The sequence below is a fragment of the Erpetoichthys calabaricus genome, chromosome 1 (assembly GCF_900747795.2).
Source record: "Erpetoichthys calabaricus chromosome 1, fErpCal1.3, whole genome shotgun sequence".
In the NCBI taxonomy this organism is placed as follows: domain Eukaryota; kingdom Metazoa; phylum Chordata; class Cladistia; order Polypteriformes; family Polypteridae; genus Erpetoichthys; species Erpetoichthys calabaricus.
This window is the reverse complement of record NC_041394.2, coordinates 22,586,979-22,603,769: the sequence shown is the minus strand read 5'-3', so window position 1 is coordinate 22,603,769 and position 16,791 is coordinate 22,586,979. Positions and strand designations below refer to the sequence as shown.

The 16,791-nt window shown below is 44.5% G+C and overlaps 1 protein-coding gene across 1 annotated transcript in view; it reads right to left on the bottom strand.

The window, feature by feature from the left end:
* LOC114647652 (protein jagged-1b) overlaps positions 1-16,791 on the bottom strand; it is a 254,043-nt gene that overhangs the window by 46,057 nt on the left and 191,195 nt on the right. Inside the window, exons 8-9 of the mRNA XM_051919226.1 lie at positions 5,087-5,266; positions 92-138 (exon numbers count right to left, since the gene is read on the bottom strand). Of these exons, the coding sequence (XP_051775186.1) occupies positions 92-138; positions 5,087-5,266 (227 nt within the window). The remainder of the gene's footprint in view (positions 1-91; positions 139-5,086; positions 5,267-16,791) is intronic.

Below are 16,791 nucleotides of genomic sequence, written 5' to 3'. Positions count from 1 at the left end.
GGGTGGGGGGTGGACGACTGGCCCATCTATACCCCCCAAAAACTGTCTGATCTGAAAAGAGAAGAGAATGAATTGAACAATAATACGATACCTCACATATCTCTCCAGGTGAGCACATCCCTCTGCAAATGGACTTGGCTAGAAAGAAAGAAAGAAAGAAAGAAAGAAAGAAAGAAAGAAAGAAAGAAAGAAAGAAAGAAAGAAAGAAAGAAAGAAAGAAAGAAAGAAAGAAAGAAAGAAAGAAAGAAAGAAAGAAAGAAAGATTATTAATGTGGATATTTCCAATTTAAATATATTAAATTTGCATGGAGACCAAGCCTGTCCAGACAGTGATGCTCTGTGCCACAATCCAAGGGCTTGTTCTTCAAACCCCAACACTTTCTCCACACTTTATTGTATTGTAGATTTAATTTTAATTGGATACATTTGACATTTTTGCCCATCAATCTACACTCGATAACCCATGTCATGCATGAGCATCTGGGGACCACCTTCCCGGATCTCGTGAAGTAAGTAAGCAGTACCACCCCAGGACAGGAGGGGGCGCTGACACTAACATTATCTTCTCTTTCCTCCTCCACAGCCAAGAAAAGATGCCCAAGAAGGATGATTGATCTCACCCCGCCCCCATGAGAAAGCTCCATCCTGTCACCCAGAGAAAGCCCCACCCCTTCCACTCCCAGCTCTGTAAAGCCTGGAAAATGGTGTCAGATAGTCTACTGACACAGAGCTCTTGACTGCCTGACTTGGTGAAACTCAGCCACACACTGTTTATTTTTTTTTTTCGTCAGTTGTCTTTTTATGTTGATATTAAAGGGCATCTTTATCCTTGGCATCTCAAGATGTCAGCTTTCCCAGCCACACTTACACCCATAATAATAACAAAGTGAAAACATGTTTTCAAAAAGGTTTGCAAATGTATTCAAAATGAAAAACTGAAATCGCTCATTCCTAGAAGTATTCAGATCCTTTGCTGTGGCACCCCAAATTGTTCTCAGGTGTCTCCTGTATGCTTTAATTCTCCTTGAGATGTTTCTAGAACTTGAGTGAAGTCCAACTGTGGCGAATTGAATTGATTGGACATCATTTGAAAAGGCACATGTGTACCTGCTGTGGCCTGCAGAGGGCACTCCTGCCACCCAAACCCGACACAGACAGATGCAGGACACAAGTGAAGCACACATACACAGTTTTTATTTTTTATTTTTCCCTCGTGGGAAACGCCTTCCCCTGTTTCCCACAAGTCTAGCACAGTTCACAGCACAGCACAATACTAATCATTTCTTCTTTATTTCTCTTTCCTCTACTCCTCTGGACAAGCTTCGTCTCCCTCCTCCCAACTGTGACTCCTTATATGTGGCACCCAGAAGGGCTCCAGGTGCTCATTGACCCACTTCCGGCAGCACTTCTGTGGCGGAAGAGCTGCAAATAAGGGCTCAGCAACAGCCCACAGAACCAAACAGGGCTGAATCAAACTCCAGCTCCCATGAAGCCCTGCTGGAGTCCAAGGCACCACTGCAACCCAAGGGGGGCCTGCCACCTAGCACTCTGGGGGAGGTAATGCTCTGTATACTCTCCCTACCCTAGTTCCTCCAGCATGGAGGCATCCCAGCCCAAACTGTGTAGAGAAGGCCTAACAGTTCACACTGCATGTCTGGACAAAAACCAAGCCACGAAGTCCAAGAACTCTCGGTAGACCTCCGCAATCGGATTGTGGAAAGGGATAAAACCATTTCGAAAACTTTGAGGGTATTCTGCGAGCACAGTGGCTTCGAGAACTGAGCCAGGGAAGAAGTCTGGAACCAGGGTATAAAAATATTTCTAACACTTTGAAGCTTCCCAGGAACACAATGACCTCAATATTGGAGACATGGAAGAATTCTGGAACCTCCTAGACTTGGTCATCTAATCAAACTGGGTAACCAGGCAATAGGGGCCTTGATCAGAGAGGTGACCAAGAACCCAGTGATCACTCAAACAGAGCTTTAGAAAGTTTTCTGCTAAGATGGGATAGCAGAACAACCATCTCAGTAACACTCCATCACTCAGGTTTGTATTGTAGAATGGCTAGATTGAAGCCACTCTTGAGTAAAAATGCATATGATAGCATAGGTCCAAGTAATGGTCAAGGAGGTGACCAAGAACCCAATGGTCACTCTAGTACTCTATTCAGATGGGAGAACCTGTGGGAAGAACAGCCATCTCAGCAGGACTCCGTCAATCAGGCACTTATGGTTGAGGGGTTAACTGCCACTTGGAGCAGGGCTGTCCTAACGCATGGGCACGCTGGGCAGTTGCCTGGGGGCCCCATGAGCATAGGGGCCCCATGCTAATCTATGTATGTTGTGTAGGTAGGGACCCCAGTGCACTGCTTTGAATGCACTTGATGATGATGCTGCCCTCATGCTTGGCTACACAGTCATAGATGAATAGACTTTATAGTGCCAGGCTGATTACTTGCCAAGATTGGACACCATGATAAAAGAAAGCAGAAGAACAGACTCTCTGATTAGATGGGAACAAGAATCCTTACCCGGCAGGGAGGTCGGGATGTTGGGAGGACCAAGAGAGACACCAGCATCTGGTCACTATATGCTAGGGATTTGGGTCCCCTTTGGATATCCGACAGAGCATCATGGGAATTGGAGTTCCAGTACACAACCACTGTTGGGTTCCATGGATGCCATCAGGAGGGATATGGTCCCTACTGTTTTTGGGACTCCCATCTGACCCAAACATGCTTCCAACAGACCACGTCCTAGCTGTGAAACTACTGCCAGGTCAAAGATAAAAAGAGCCGTGCCATCTTGACCAAACAGTCAGAGTCGGGAGGAGGAGGACAAAGCAGACGAGATGAATGTGGAGGAAGAGGATCGTATTCTGGGCTGTTTGTACTTTGGTTGTCGTATTCTGTCTTTGGAGATGACGTTTTGTTAATACAGTGCATCCAGAAAGTTTTCACAGCGCATCACTTTTTCCACATTTTGTTATGTTACAGCCTTATTCCAAAATGGATTAAATTCATTTTTTTCCTCAGAATTCTACAAACAACACCCCATAATGACAACATGAAAAAAGTTTACTTGAGATTTTTGCAAATTTATGAAAAATAAAAAAATTGAGAAAGCACATGTACATAAGTATTCACAGCCTTTGCCATGAAGCACAAAATTGAGCTCAGGTGCATCCTGTTTCTCCTGATCATCCTTGAGATGTTTCGGCAGCTTCATTGGAGTCCACCTGTGGTAAATTCAGTTGACTGGACATGATTTGGAAAGGCACACACCTGTCTATATAAGGTCCCACAGTTGACAGTTCATGTCAGAGCACAAACCAAGCATGAAGTCAAAGGAATTGTCTGTAGACCTCCGAGACAGGATTGTCTCGAGGCACAAATCTGGGGAAGGTTACCGAAAAATTTATGCTGCTTTGAAGGTCCCAATGTGCACAGTGGCCTCCATTGTCCGTAAGCTGAAGAAGTTCAAAACCACCAGGACTCTTCCTAGAGCTGGCCGGCCATCTAAACTGAGCAATCGGGGGAGAAGTGCCTTAGTCAGGGAGGTGACCAAGAATCCGATGGTCACTCCATCAGAGCTCCAGAGGTCCTCTGTGGAGAGAGGAGAACCTTCCAGAAGGACAACCATCTCTGCAGCAATCCACCAATCAGGCCTGTATGGTAGCGTGGCCAGACGGAAGACACTCCTTAGTAAAAGGCACATGGCAGCCTGCCTGGAGTTTGCCAAAAGGCACCTGAAGGACTCTCAGACCATGAGAAAGAAAATTCTCTGGTCTGATGAGACAAAGATTGAACTCTTTGGTGTGAATGCCAGGCGTCACGTTTGGAGGAAACCAGGCACCGCTCATCACCAGGCCAATACCATCCCTACAGTGAAGCATGGTGGTGGCAGCATCATGCTGTGGGGATGTTTTTCAGCGGCAGGGTCTGGGAGACTAGTCAGGATAAAGGGAAAGATGACTGCAGCAATGTACAGAGACATCCTGGATGAAAACCTGCTCCAGAGCGCTCTTGACCTCAGACTGGGGCGACGGTTCATCTTTCAGCAGGACAACGACCCTAAGCACACAGCCAAGATATCAAAGGAGTGGCTTCAGGACAACTCTGTGAATGTCCTTGAGTGGCCCAGCCAGAGCTCAGACTTGAATCTGATTGAACATCTCTGGAGAGATCTTAAAATGGCTGTGCACCGACGCTTCCCATCCAACCTGATGGAGCTTGAGAGGTGCTGCAAAGAGGAATGGGCGAAACTGGCCAAGGACAGGTGTGCCAAGCTTGTGGCATCATATTTAAAAAGATTTGAGGCTGTAATTGCTGCCAAAGGTGCATCGACAAAGTATTGAGCAAAGGCTGTGAATACTTATGTACATGGGATTTCTCAGTTATTTTATTTTTAATAAATTTGCAAAAATCTCAAGTAAACTTTTTTCACGTTGTCATTATGGGGTGTTGTGTGTAGAATTCTGAGGAAAAAAATGAATTTAATCCATTTTGGAATAAGGCTGTAACATAACAAAATTTGGAAAAAGTGATGCGCTGTGAATACTTTGCGGATGCACTGTAAATAAGGACTGGTTTGGGTGTGATTGTGTCTGGGCTTTGAGGCTCAGTGGTGCCCCCTACTGATTACAATAGCTATTTTTTAATTGTTAATTGTTTATTACTACTCTAATGGGTTAACTTTTCAAAAATGTTATGTTTAAAAAAATTGCACACCAATTAGACACAAACCCTCCACCACTAACATCCATCAGTCCCGTAACTTGAATTGCAGCCCTGAAGCCACCACAAGCCTGTTTGTGCTCCGTTTATATCGCCATTGTAAAGTGCTGTTAAAAAGCACAAATTTAATGTCATCTATTAACACATGGAATTGCCTTCTTTATTATCGCTATTACTTTTGAATAGGGACTCGTTGTTACAAAACTATTTAATAAAGAAAAATGCAATAACTGACTCTTGGATGAAGTCAATCACAAACGTGAAATGCTCCAACTTTCACATCAGTTAACTCAGTCGCTGGGCGCACCCGAGTGTAACGCCGTGAGCACGCTGCCCAACTTGATTAAATATGAGGAATGCAAAGAGAAGAAGAAAAGCTGACAGGTGATTTGATGCTTTGGAAAAAATTCTTACCTTCCGTACACGTGGGCCCCGTCCAGTCTTCATTACATTCACACTGAAAGCCAGTGGCGACTTCCAGGCAGCGTCCCCCGTTAGCACAGGGGCTGGACAAGCAGGCATGCTCCGCTAAAAGTGAAATGAAAGACAAGTGATGAGTGAAAACAACTCGTCGTAAGCAATAAAACGATGAATACAGTGCCCTTCCATGGCAGCCCCTGCATACAAATGGTGGCACAGACCATGTGGACTGCATGTTTTACTATCCATTATTTAGCAGTTGCCTCTACCCTTGATGACTTAAAATTAAACCTACATAAATACGTACGAGTGCTTAGCAAGAAAATGACACGGGTAACAGAAGGAGCACAGGAACTTTATCACTGCAGAGAAGCGTTCAACCAAAGAGTGTACTCAGTCAAGGGGGTAATGGGGTCCAGATGTCCAGATAAGCGCAAACACACCCTGCTAAGATTGTTTGGACGAATGTGGGGGGTCGCCAAGAGTCATCTGAACATCCAAGCACTGGCAGCGGTTCAAATGGTCTTGGGATGCTCGTATCATGGTAATGATTTCTAACTGGTGTGGAGAAAGGCAGACTTGCTGTGTAGCCTGATGGGATACCCCACGAGTGAATGGTTGTTAGGTGGGATTGACGACATACAGCTCTAGTACAGTCAATGGATATTTATCCATCCATCCATTTTCCAACCCGCTGAATCCGAACACAGGGTCACGGGGGTCTGCTGGAGCCAATCCCAGCCAACACAGGGCACAAGGCAGGAAACAATCCTGGGCAGGGTGCCAACCCACCGCAGGACACACACAAACACACCCACACACCAAGCACACACTAGGGCCAATTTAGAATCGCCAATCCACCTAACCTGCATGTCTTTGGACTGTGGGAGGAAACCGGAGCGCCCGGAGGAAACCCACGCAGACACGGGGAGAACATGCAAACTCCACGCAGGGAGGACCCGGGAAGCGAACCCAGGTCCCCAGATCACCCAACTGCGAGGCAGCAGCGCTACCCACTGTGCCACCGTGCCGCCCCTCAATGGATATTTATCTCCCTCACAAATGTACTGTTGCCTGACAGTGTCTTCTGCACTGTTATGGCATATTGAGTGATCATTACCCACATACAGTGGGGGGGAAATAAGTATTTGATCCCCTACAACCCAGCCAGAAGTTATGGCTCCCACAAATTGGCTGTGTGCCCACGTACAGGCCCGGAGGTTCACTGGCAAACTTAAGATGGGTCTGTACATGAGCAGGGGGGACCTTGTGGGCGATGCAAGATTTCAATCCATGACGGCGTAGTGTGTTACCAATGGTGTTCTTGGTGACTGTGGTGGTCCCAACTGCTTTCAGATCATTAACAATCTCCTCCCGTGTAGTTTTGGGCTGATCCTTCACCTTTCTCATGATCATCCTCACCCCACGAGGCACGATCTTGCATGGAGCTCCAGACCGAGGGCAACTGATGGTCATTTTATGTTTCTTCCATTTCCGAATAATCACACCAGCAGTTGTCACCTTCTCACCAAGCCTCTTGCGGATGGTCTTGTAGCCTACTCCAGCCTTGTGCAGGTCTTGTCCCTGACGTCCCTTGACAGCTCTTTGGTGTTGCCCATAGTGGTGGAGAGGTTGGAATGGAAGAAATTGATTTTGTGGACGGGGACAGCACGGTGGCGCAGTGGGTAGCACTGCTGCCTCGCAGTTAGGAGACCCGGGTTCCCTGCATGGAGTTTGCATGTTCTTCCCGTGTCTGTGTGGGTTTCCTCCGGGTGTTCCGGTTTCCTCCCACAGTCCAAAGACATGCAGGTTAGGTGCATTGAGGATCCTACATTGTCCCTAGTGTGTGCTTGGTGTGTGTGTGTGTGTGTGTGTGTGTGCTGGCACCCTGCCCAGGGTTTGCTTCCTGCCTTGCGCCCTGTGTTGCCTGGGAATGGCTCCAGCAGACCCCCATGACCCCGTTAGGATATAGCGGGTTGGATAATGGATGCATGGATGGATTTTGTGGACATTAGTGATTTATACACGTAAGAGAGATCACGTGAGATCAGGAGTATCTGTGATTGATTGATTGATTGATTGATTGATTGATTGATTGATTGATTGAAATCATAGCCAATCTGTGGGAGCCAGACTTCTGGCCGGGCTGTAGGGGATCAAATACTTATTTCTCTCAATGATATGCAAATCAATTTATAACTTTTATGTAATGTGTCTTTTCTGGATTTGTGGTTGATATTCTCTTTCTCTCCATTAAGATGAAACTACCATAAAAATTAGAGACTGTTCATTTCTTTGTACGTGAGCAAACTTACAAATTCAGCAGGGGATCAAATACTTATTTCCCCCACTGTATGTATTAGCTTTTCTCTGCATGTCCCGTTTCTGTCGTGTACCACCTCGGCCTTGCCTACATGCCAATCCATGACCAGATTCACCATTATAGTATCCAGTAATCAAACAAAACACATCTCAAAGCATCCACTTGGCTAAAACAGCAAATTCAGAAAGTATTCCGTCTCCATCACTTCCTGCATACTTTAGATTTCATTTTATAACGGTTCATTTTAAAGTATTGCCCATCAACCTACGTTCAATTATCCATAACGAGAAAGTAAAAACACGCTGCCAGAAAACTCTGCTCTTTATTAGAAACCTCCCATTCCAATAGGTATCCAGACATTTAATCCTCTACTTTGTAAAAGCCCCTTTGGCAGCAATTCCAGTTTTGGGTGAGTCCCTGCAAGCTTTGCACACCTGGATCTGGGCAGTTTATCACATTCTTCATGGCAGATCTTCTTCCACTCCATTAGATCTTCAGGTCTCTCCACAGATGTTCATTGTGGTTTACGTCTGAGCTTTGGCTGGGCCACTCAATGACACTCAAAGACTTGTCAGAATTATCTTGGCTGTATGCTTCAGGTCTTTGTCATTTTGAAAGGTAACCTTCACCAGAGTCTGAGGTGGCATACAGGACCTCTCTGTATTTGGCTGCATTCATTCATTGACCCCTTTCTTTTGACACCCACTGCACGCCCAACCTACCTGTTAAGAGGTCTCTCTTTGAACTGCCTTTCCCGAGGTTTCTTCCATTTTTTCCCTACAAGGTTTTTTTTTTGGGAGTTTTTCCTTGTCTTCTTAGGGAGTCGAGGCTGGGGGGCTGTCAAGAGGCAGGGCCTGTTAAAGCCCGTTGCGGAACTTCTTGTGTGATTTTGGGCTATACAAACATAAATTGTATTGTATTGTATTCATCCTACCCTCAATTCTGACCAGTCTCTCTGTCTTTACCAGTAATGTGATGCTCAAGACCATCTTAACTCTTTGAGGGCTGAATATTTTTTGCAGGCAACTCAATTTTCTGAAAAGCACAGAAAGCAAAGGTTTCACATGTAAATCTAATGTAAAACTTCTTATGCTGTGGCTGCTGTTGGCGTCTCTGGTGGTTGTGTAGGGGCAGCTCGATGGCCGGTAGGAATGTGTGGCAGGCCGGCTGCCTGGACTGTTTTAGTGTGGCAGTGCAACGCAATCTGGTTTGTAACTCTTGTCATCTTAAGTGGTGGTCTTCCCAAGTGAACATTGCCATTGGCGCATCAGCTACACAAACGTGTTCAGCACCACGATCAGCTGAAGCTGGTACCTCACTTTCATTTATGATCTGCATCTCCAGATCAGTTGTATCAAAATCAGAGTCCGATTTGGCAGTAATACGCAAAATGTCGTCCACGGAGTATTTTGCTTTGTGCATTCGCTTTGGTCTCTCGCCAGATGTCGATGCCATTTCAGAGGTCCTTTGCTCTTCGCTACTCATGCATGTGCAGGTAATCGAGGTCAAATCAATGAAGCTAACCATCCTTCCAGCAAAGTGAGTCGAACTAAAACGTAACAGTAAGTTTTGTCTCCATTTATGGCTGATTACTGTCCTCTAACCCCGAATTTCGACAAAAGTCGACATCTGCCCTGAAAGAGTTAATGTATGGGCACAATGGATAATGGCCGGGGTCCTCAAGTCGCACAGGGGCCCACGATGTTTCTGATGCCTATGTAGATTTCTGTTTAGCTATCAAAACCGGGGGCCTAGCACACTACTTTGACCAGAGGCCTATGACGCTGGTACGCTGGCCCTGTTGATGCTGCCACCGCCGCACTTAGATAGATAGATAGATAGATAGATAGATAGATAGATAGATAGATAGATAGACAGACAGACAGACAGACAGACAGACAGACAGACAGATAGACAGATAGACAGACAGACAGACAGACAGACAGACAGACAGACAGACAGACAGATAGATAGATAGATAGATAGATAGATAGATAGATAGATAGATAGATAGATAGATAGATAGATAGATAGATAGATAGATAGATAGATAGATAGATAGATAGATAGATACTTTATTAATCCCAAGGGGAAATTCACATACTCCAGCAGCAGAATACTGATAAAGAACAGTATTAAATTAAAGAGTGATAACAATGCAGACAGACAATAACTTTGTATAAATTTAACTTCACCCTAGGGATGATATTAGGCAGGTAATGAGCGGTGCGTGGTCTTAGCCAGTCACAAAACATGGAGTCCTACCCAAGAGGTCAGTTTTTATCTCATGAGACCAGAGAAAATTTTTTCTCAAGTGTTCTCGGAGACCTTTAAATGCCATTTGGCAAACTCCAAGTGGACTGTCATATGCCCTTTTACTCAAGAGTGGTTTCCATCTAGCCACTCTACAATAAAGGCCTGATTGATGGAGTGCTGCTGAGATGGTTGTCCATCTGACAGGTTCTTTCATCTCAGCAGAGGACTTCTCAAGCTCTTTTAGAGTGACCATTGGGTTCTTGGTCACATCCCTAAAGAAGAAGGCCCTTCTTGCCTGTTTACTAAGTTTGACCGGATAGTCAACACTAGGAGAGTCCTGATTGTTCCAAACTTCTTCCAATTCATAATTAGGCCACTGTGCTACTGGGAAAATATTTAAAGCTTTAGAAATAGTTTTATCTCCTTGCCCTGATCTGCACCTCACCACAATTTGATCATGGAGGTGTACAGAGAGTTCCTTGAACTTCACAACTTACTTTTTTGTCCTGACATGCCATGTGACTTGTGGGACGTTCTATACACAGGTACAGGTGTGCCTCTAAATGATGTCCAATCATTTCAGTTTGCCACAGGTGGACTCCAATCAAGTTCTCGACAAATCTCACTAAAGAAAACAGGATGGACCTGATCACCATCTCTGGGGTTTCTCTTTGAACTGCCATTCCTGAAGTGTCTTCCATTTTTTTCCCTACAAGAGTTTTTTTTTGGGGTGGAGTTTTTCCTTGTCTTCTTAGAGAGTCAAGGCTGGGGGGCCGTCAAGAGTCAGGGCCTGTTAAAGCCCATTGTGGCACTTCTTGTGTGATTTTGGGCTGTACAAAAATAAATTGTATTGTATTGTAATCTGGGGTGCCATAGCAAAGCATCTGAATATTGATAGGAATGAGAGATTTTCCGTTTTTGATTTTTAATGTATTTGCAAAACTTTCTGAAAACAGGTTTTCATTGTGGATTATTGGGTGTAGACTGACTAGCAAAAATGGCAAATATATCTACTGTATTTACATTTAAATCAACTAAAGTGTGCAGAAAGTAAAGGAGTCTGAGTACTTTCTGAATGCACTGTAGATTGAAGGTTATTGATTCTTTTTTTTCCCCACAAGGCTTCAGGTAATGGGATCATAGAAACTGGAATAAGGAGTATATTGGGTAAGCTGGTTTGTGTTTTCTACTAACTAAAATGAAGGTATATGTTTTAATATGGTCTGGTTTATCATGGCGACATGTTGTATGTTGGACATGCAATCAGAATTTTTAGGGAGATGCCTATCACCAGAAATCTATCAGTGGAAAAGATTAAAGCTTTACCCCAAAAGTCTTGACAACCTAAAGGAGAGCAGTGTGTTCTGGGAAAGCTGAACGGCAAAGTAAGATTCCAAATATTTTGCTGAGTTAGATAGTGCAGCTTTGGATTCCCGTGGGAAAATAACCTTGAGCTTGGTGATAATGACGTCTGTAACATTTTCTGTCTGTTGTGGGAAACTGTAAAATGTCATCGTGTGCTCTGCCAACAAAGATGAAGATAAGTCAGCCAGGAGTTTCAAGGGTGTATTCATTTTGGACAAGAACAGAAGTGGAGAGTGCCTGCTTTGATTAGACATTTTCAAAAGGAGTTTTCTCTTCGCTCTCTTAGCTGACAGCCACTTGCAAATGAGCCTTTGTTCACCGCAGTTGCTGGTTTTCTGATGCTTTTGCAAAGAGCTCAGCCCAGCTGCTGTCTGGTTAAAAAAATGGATACTTTAGGCCACATCCACACTATTAGATTATCATTTAAAAGCTCGGTCGTTAGCCTTTGTTTTCACCTTTCATCCACACTAACCTGGTATGTTTAACACCTGAAAAAGGAGACTTTTGAAAAGACTGTGGGAAAATTGAGCGTTTACAGTCTGCAATATTCGACTTGTAATTTTTAATTTGTGTGTTTTATTTCAGTCTGTTATTATTTAGGTAATGGGCTCATGTGAGAAATGTTCCGTAACTGGAAGGGCAGGCGGGTACAAATGACCTCATTAATATTCATGAGGCAGTTCACCAAAACTGTCAAACTTTTGGAAGTAGATAAAATTTTGCGGTGTTGGCAAAACAGATGCAGACAAGAATTCTGGGAAAATGGGTATACTGTAATTTGTTCAGAATTGTGATTGTTTAATTGAATGTATATATTTAAACTAAGATAAAGCGACCAGTGTATGTAAGTTTGTAAGAAGATGCAAAACGGAGGCTTTCAGATAAACATGTTTGGTGTCCAGCCAAAAGTAACTTAATCAACACTCAACCAGACCATGGGAACGTATCGGTTGTCCCAAACTTTGACTAATTCACCCTCTCTATATATAAAATCCAACCTCTGTCTGTATGTCTGTCCTCTTTTCACGTTACCACCAGAAGAGCGAGGAAGTGGAGCCTGGAGGCTGAAGCGGCTGTGAATGACGGACTGGGAAATGATGTGTGAGGCACGTGAGGATGATGTTGAGGGACTCCGTCACTGCATCACAGACTATGTTAACTTTTGTGTCGACGCTGTGGTGCCCTCAAAGACAATGCGTTGTTTTCCAAACAACAAGCCCTGAATTAATAAGGAGCTGAAAGGTCACCTGAATGACAAAAAAACGAGCATTTACCATATTTTTCGCACCATAAGACGCACTTTTTTTTCCCCAAAAGAAGGTTGGAAATGTCTGTACGTCTTATGGAGCGAATATTGCGTCACAGACCATGATGTGTATTACCTGACAAAAGTCGACATCCAGGGGTAGAGGGCGACAAAACTCACTGTTACGTTACAGGCATTCCCTCTGTGCTTGGAGGAATGTTAGACTCATTGACTCGGCATCTAATCCTTGCGTGTGCGTGAGTTGCGAAATGTAAACAAAGGCAAGATGGCATCGACATCTCACGAGGGAGCGAAGGGAGTGCAGAAAACAAAAAAAAGCAGACGATGTTTTGCGCATTATCACTGAGTCGGACTCTGGACTCGACAGATTACAAGCCGCTGGACTACTTCAGGCTGTTCTTTCCTGAAGCTGCCTTTCAGCTACTGTCAGACGAGACAAACAGGTATGCAGAGCAATTTTTTGAATCGAGGGCTGTGCTTGCACCGCATTCTCATTTTTCAAACTGGAAACCCACAACAAAACACGAGATGAAGGGCTTTGTGGCATTACAAATATAGATGGCACTAGACTGGCGATATAACTTCAGGGAGCATTGGTCCAAACATGCTTTGTCCCCTGGTGGCTTTGGACAGGTTATGCCGCGTGATGATAGGTACGTGATGCTGCAAAGTTATTGTGAGCAACTGAGCTTAATAAATTCTGACACTAGCGATGAGGACTTCTTGGGGTTTCCATAAAACTAGAAGAGTGCTTGAACCTTAAAGTCTCTCCTTATTTGTTAATGACAGTGATGATGTTTCTTAATACCGCTGTTGAATTTACATGGTTGAAATATTATTCTGCTATATTTTATTAAACATATTAGTACACCATTTGGTTCAGAATATTTTTTTTCTTGTTTTCATCCTCTAAACCTAGGTGCGTCTAATGGTGCAAAAAATACGGTAAATTTGGTGACAAAGAGGCTCTGAAGGACACACAGTAAGTGCTAAAGAAAAATATGAGTGAAGGAAAGGACATTTATAAATCTAAAAAAGACAACAAACCCACTCACAATAACATGAAGGATGTCTGGAATGGACTGGGCATAATTACTGGACTCAAACAATCCAGGGCTCAGGTGCTCAAAGGGAATGTGGACAAAGCTAACGTCCTGAACCAATTGTTTTCATCGATTTTCCCTTCCACCTCCTCCCTTCTTCCAATGTCCAGTCTCCCCGCACCATCTCCACTTCATCAACAACTGGACTGGCCAGTGACAAGCCCACCTCTGATCATCGGTATGGACTGTCCATAACTGAAGAGCAAGTGAGGAGACAACTGAGGAACACTGTTGGACCAAATTGAGTCCAAAATTGCTTAACGGATTTAGATCAGGTTTTTTTCTATAATTTGCTTGAACATTCCGGTTGATTTTGCGATTTCTCTCATTGCGCCAAGAATCAGAGTTTGCTTGTAGGAGCGATATATTCACGCTAATGCGAGACAGAGGCTGTGGGCCGAGGGGAGGGGGACGCGTGACATCAGGAGTGGGGAGCTGGGCAGGGTCATCCTCACTTCTCGCCAGCCTCCATTTGAGTCGGTCTACCTCTGCATTTTGGAGTGTACCTTGCCTCTGCTTAGCTAGCGATACCTGTTTGTTTATTGATTGTTAAAGTTTGTCCTGTTTCACTACCACGCGGGCAGAGCCACAGGGGACCAGCTAGTATCTTATGTAAGGCAGGGTTTTATTGTGGAACGGGACAGTCAGCAAGACCCTATAAATTCAAAACCAGGAGGAGAGAGAGAAAAACAACTGCCAAAGAGAAGACCACTTGGTCCAACTTTGCCACCCCTTCACTCCCAAGCATCCAGCCTGGTTAAAGAAACCAAAAACTGCAACAACCAAAGCTACAACCACCTGATATGAACCTTGCTGTGTGACCCTGACTGGAATTGTTCAGGTTGTATGTTTCCATTTCTAATATTTACACCTGGTTTCTCCTACAAAAGAGGAGTGGTGGCTCTGAAGGCTAAGGAATCTGCACTGGCAATTAGAAGGTTGTCGGTTCAAATCATGTAAAGGCCAAAAGTGACTCTACTTCGTTGGATCTTTGAGCAAGGCCCTACACCTGTAATTGCTCCGTCCTGGCTATGACATTAATCTGTATCCAGCCCTGCAGGTAGGTGTTGGAATGGGTCAATCAGTAGACTTACACCCAATAGAATATTTATGGAAGGAATTGAAGATCAAGATTCACCAGTGGGCCCTTCAGAATCTTCAAGATTTAAAGGCTGTCTGTAAAGAAGACCGTCCTGGGTATGACGTTAATCTGCATCCAGCCCAGCATATAAGCCCTCCAACCTGCAGGGAAAAACCTGGGAGTTGGTGGCAGAATTGGCAGTCCAGTCACCATAGAAAACCTCACACTGGTTCCGTTCCACCTGAACTATTGTGGTGCTGAGGTGTCACCCATTGCATGGCTGCATCTAATCTGGGATCCTGAGGTGGTCTGTCATGTGGTGGATGGCGTATGAGCATGTGCTCCTAACCTCTGATTCATCGTATTCACAGCCTGTTATTAGATGGCAACCCGTTACCACCAGAAGAGCAAGGAAGAGGAGCCTGGAAGCTGAAGTGGCTGACAGACTAGGAAATGATGTGTGAGGCACGTGAGGATGATATTGAGGGACTCCGTCACTGCATCACAGACTATGTTAACTTTTGTGTCGACGCTGTGGTGCCCTCAAAGACAATGCGTTGTTTTCCAAACAACAAGCCCTGAATTAATAAGGAGCTGAAAGGTCACCTGAATGACAAAAAAAACAAGCATTTAAATTTGGTGACAAAGAGGCTCTGAAGGACACACAGTAAGTACTAATGAAAAATATGAGTGAAGGAAAGGAAATTTATAAATCTAAAAAAGACAACAAACTCACTCACTATAACATGAAGGATGTCTGGAATGGACTGGGCATCATTACTGGACTCAAACAATCCAGGGCTCAGGTGCTCAAAGGGAATGTGGACAAAGCTAATGACCTGAACCAATTTTTTTCATCGATTTTCCCTTCCACCGCCTCCTTCTTCCAATGTCCAGTCTCCCCGCACCATCTCCACTTCATCAACAACTGGACTGGCCAGAGACAAGCCCACCTCTGACCATCGGTGTGGACTGTCCATAACTGAAGACCAAGTGAGGAGACAACTGAGGAACACTATTGGACCAAATTGAGTCAGTCGTTGAGTCCTTAAGGCCTGTGCTGACCAACTTTGTGGTGTCCTCTGTCACCTGTTCATTCTGTCCCTAAGACTTTAGAAAGTGTCACCACTGAGTAAAACATCCTACATTGTTCCAATTCCAATAGGAAGATAGGAACTTCTTCACATAATGACTACAGACCAGTGGCACTGAAATTACGCCACATATGGCAACATTCACGCCCCCTTTTTTGTTACTTCGCACTCCCCTAGGGCCCCACAGTTTGAGAACCACTGGCATATGCTACACAGAGCAGATTGAAAATTGCCTGTCAGACTTTGACAGACGGTTTCAAGACTCAGCTTTACTTGAGCCAATCGCTACATTTAAGTGCTATCCATTTAGGGAAGATGTTGAGGTGATTCACCCGCATCAAAAATTGCAACACTGTCTCACCTAAAACTCCTCTACAGTGGAGGATGAGATTTTAACACTACAGGATGACATTCAGCTGAAGTCTGGGGCTCTTGGACAGTTTTGGAACTTACTCAGAGAGGAAAAGTACCCAAACATGAGGAAATGTGCTACCTCCTTGTCTGCATTATTCGGCTCTACTTATTTATGCGAGTCAGCCTTTTCCCACGTGAAGATTATCCATCCATCCATTTTCCAACCCGCTGAATCCGAACACAGGGTCACGGGGGTCTGCTGGAGCCAATCCCAGCCAACACAGGGCACAAGGCAGGAATCAATCTCGGGCAGGGTGCCAACCCACCGCAGGACACACACAAACACACCCACACACCAAGCACACACTAGGGCCAATTAAGAATCGCCAATCCACCTAACCTGCATGTCTTTGGACTGTGGGAGGAAACCGGAGTGCCCGGAGGAAACCCACGCAGACACGGGGAGAACATGCAAACTCCACGCAGGGAGGACCCGGGAATTGAACCCAGGTCCCCAGGTCTCCCAACTGCGAGGCAGCAGCGCTACCCACTGCGCCACCGTGCCGCCACGTGAAGATTATTAAATCCAAATACTGTAATGTATTGAATTGTTATTGTGTCATAAAGGTTATTCAGTTATGCAAGGTATGACAACATATACAGCATTTTATGTATAAAGTATACTCAGTATATATATATATATATATATATATATATATATATATATATATATACAGTACTGTGCAAAAGTTTTAGGCAGGTGTGAAAAAATGCTGTAAACAAAGAATCC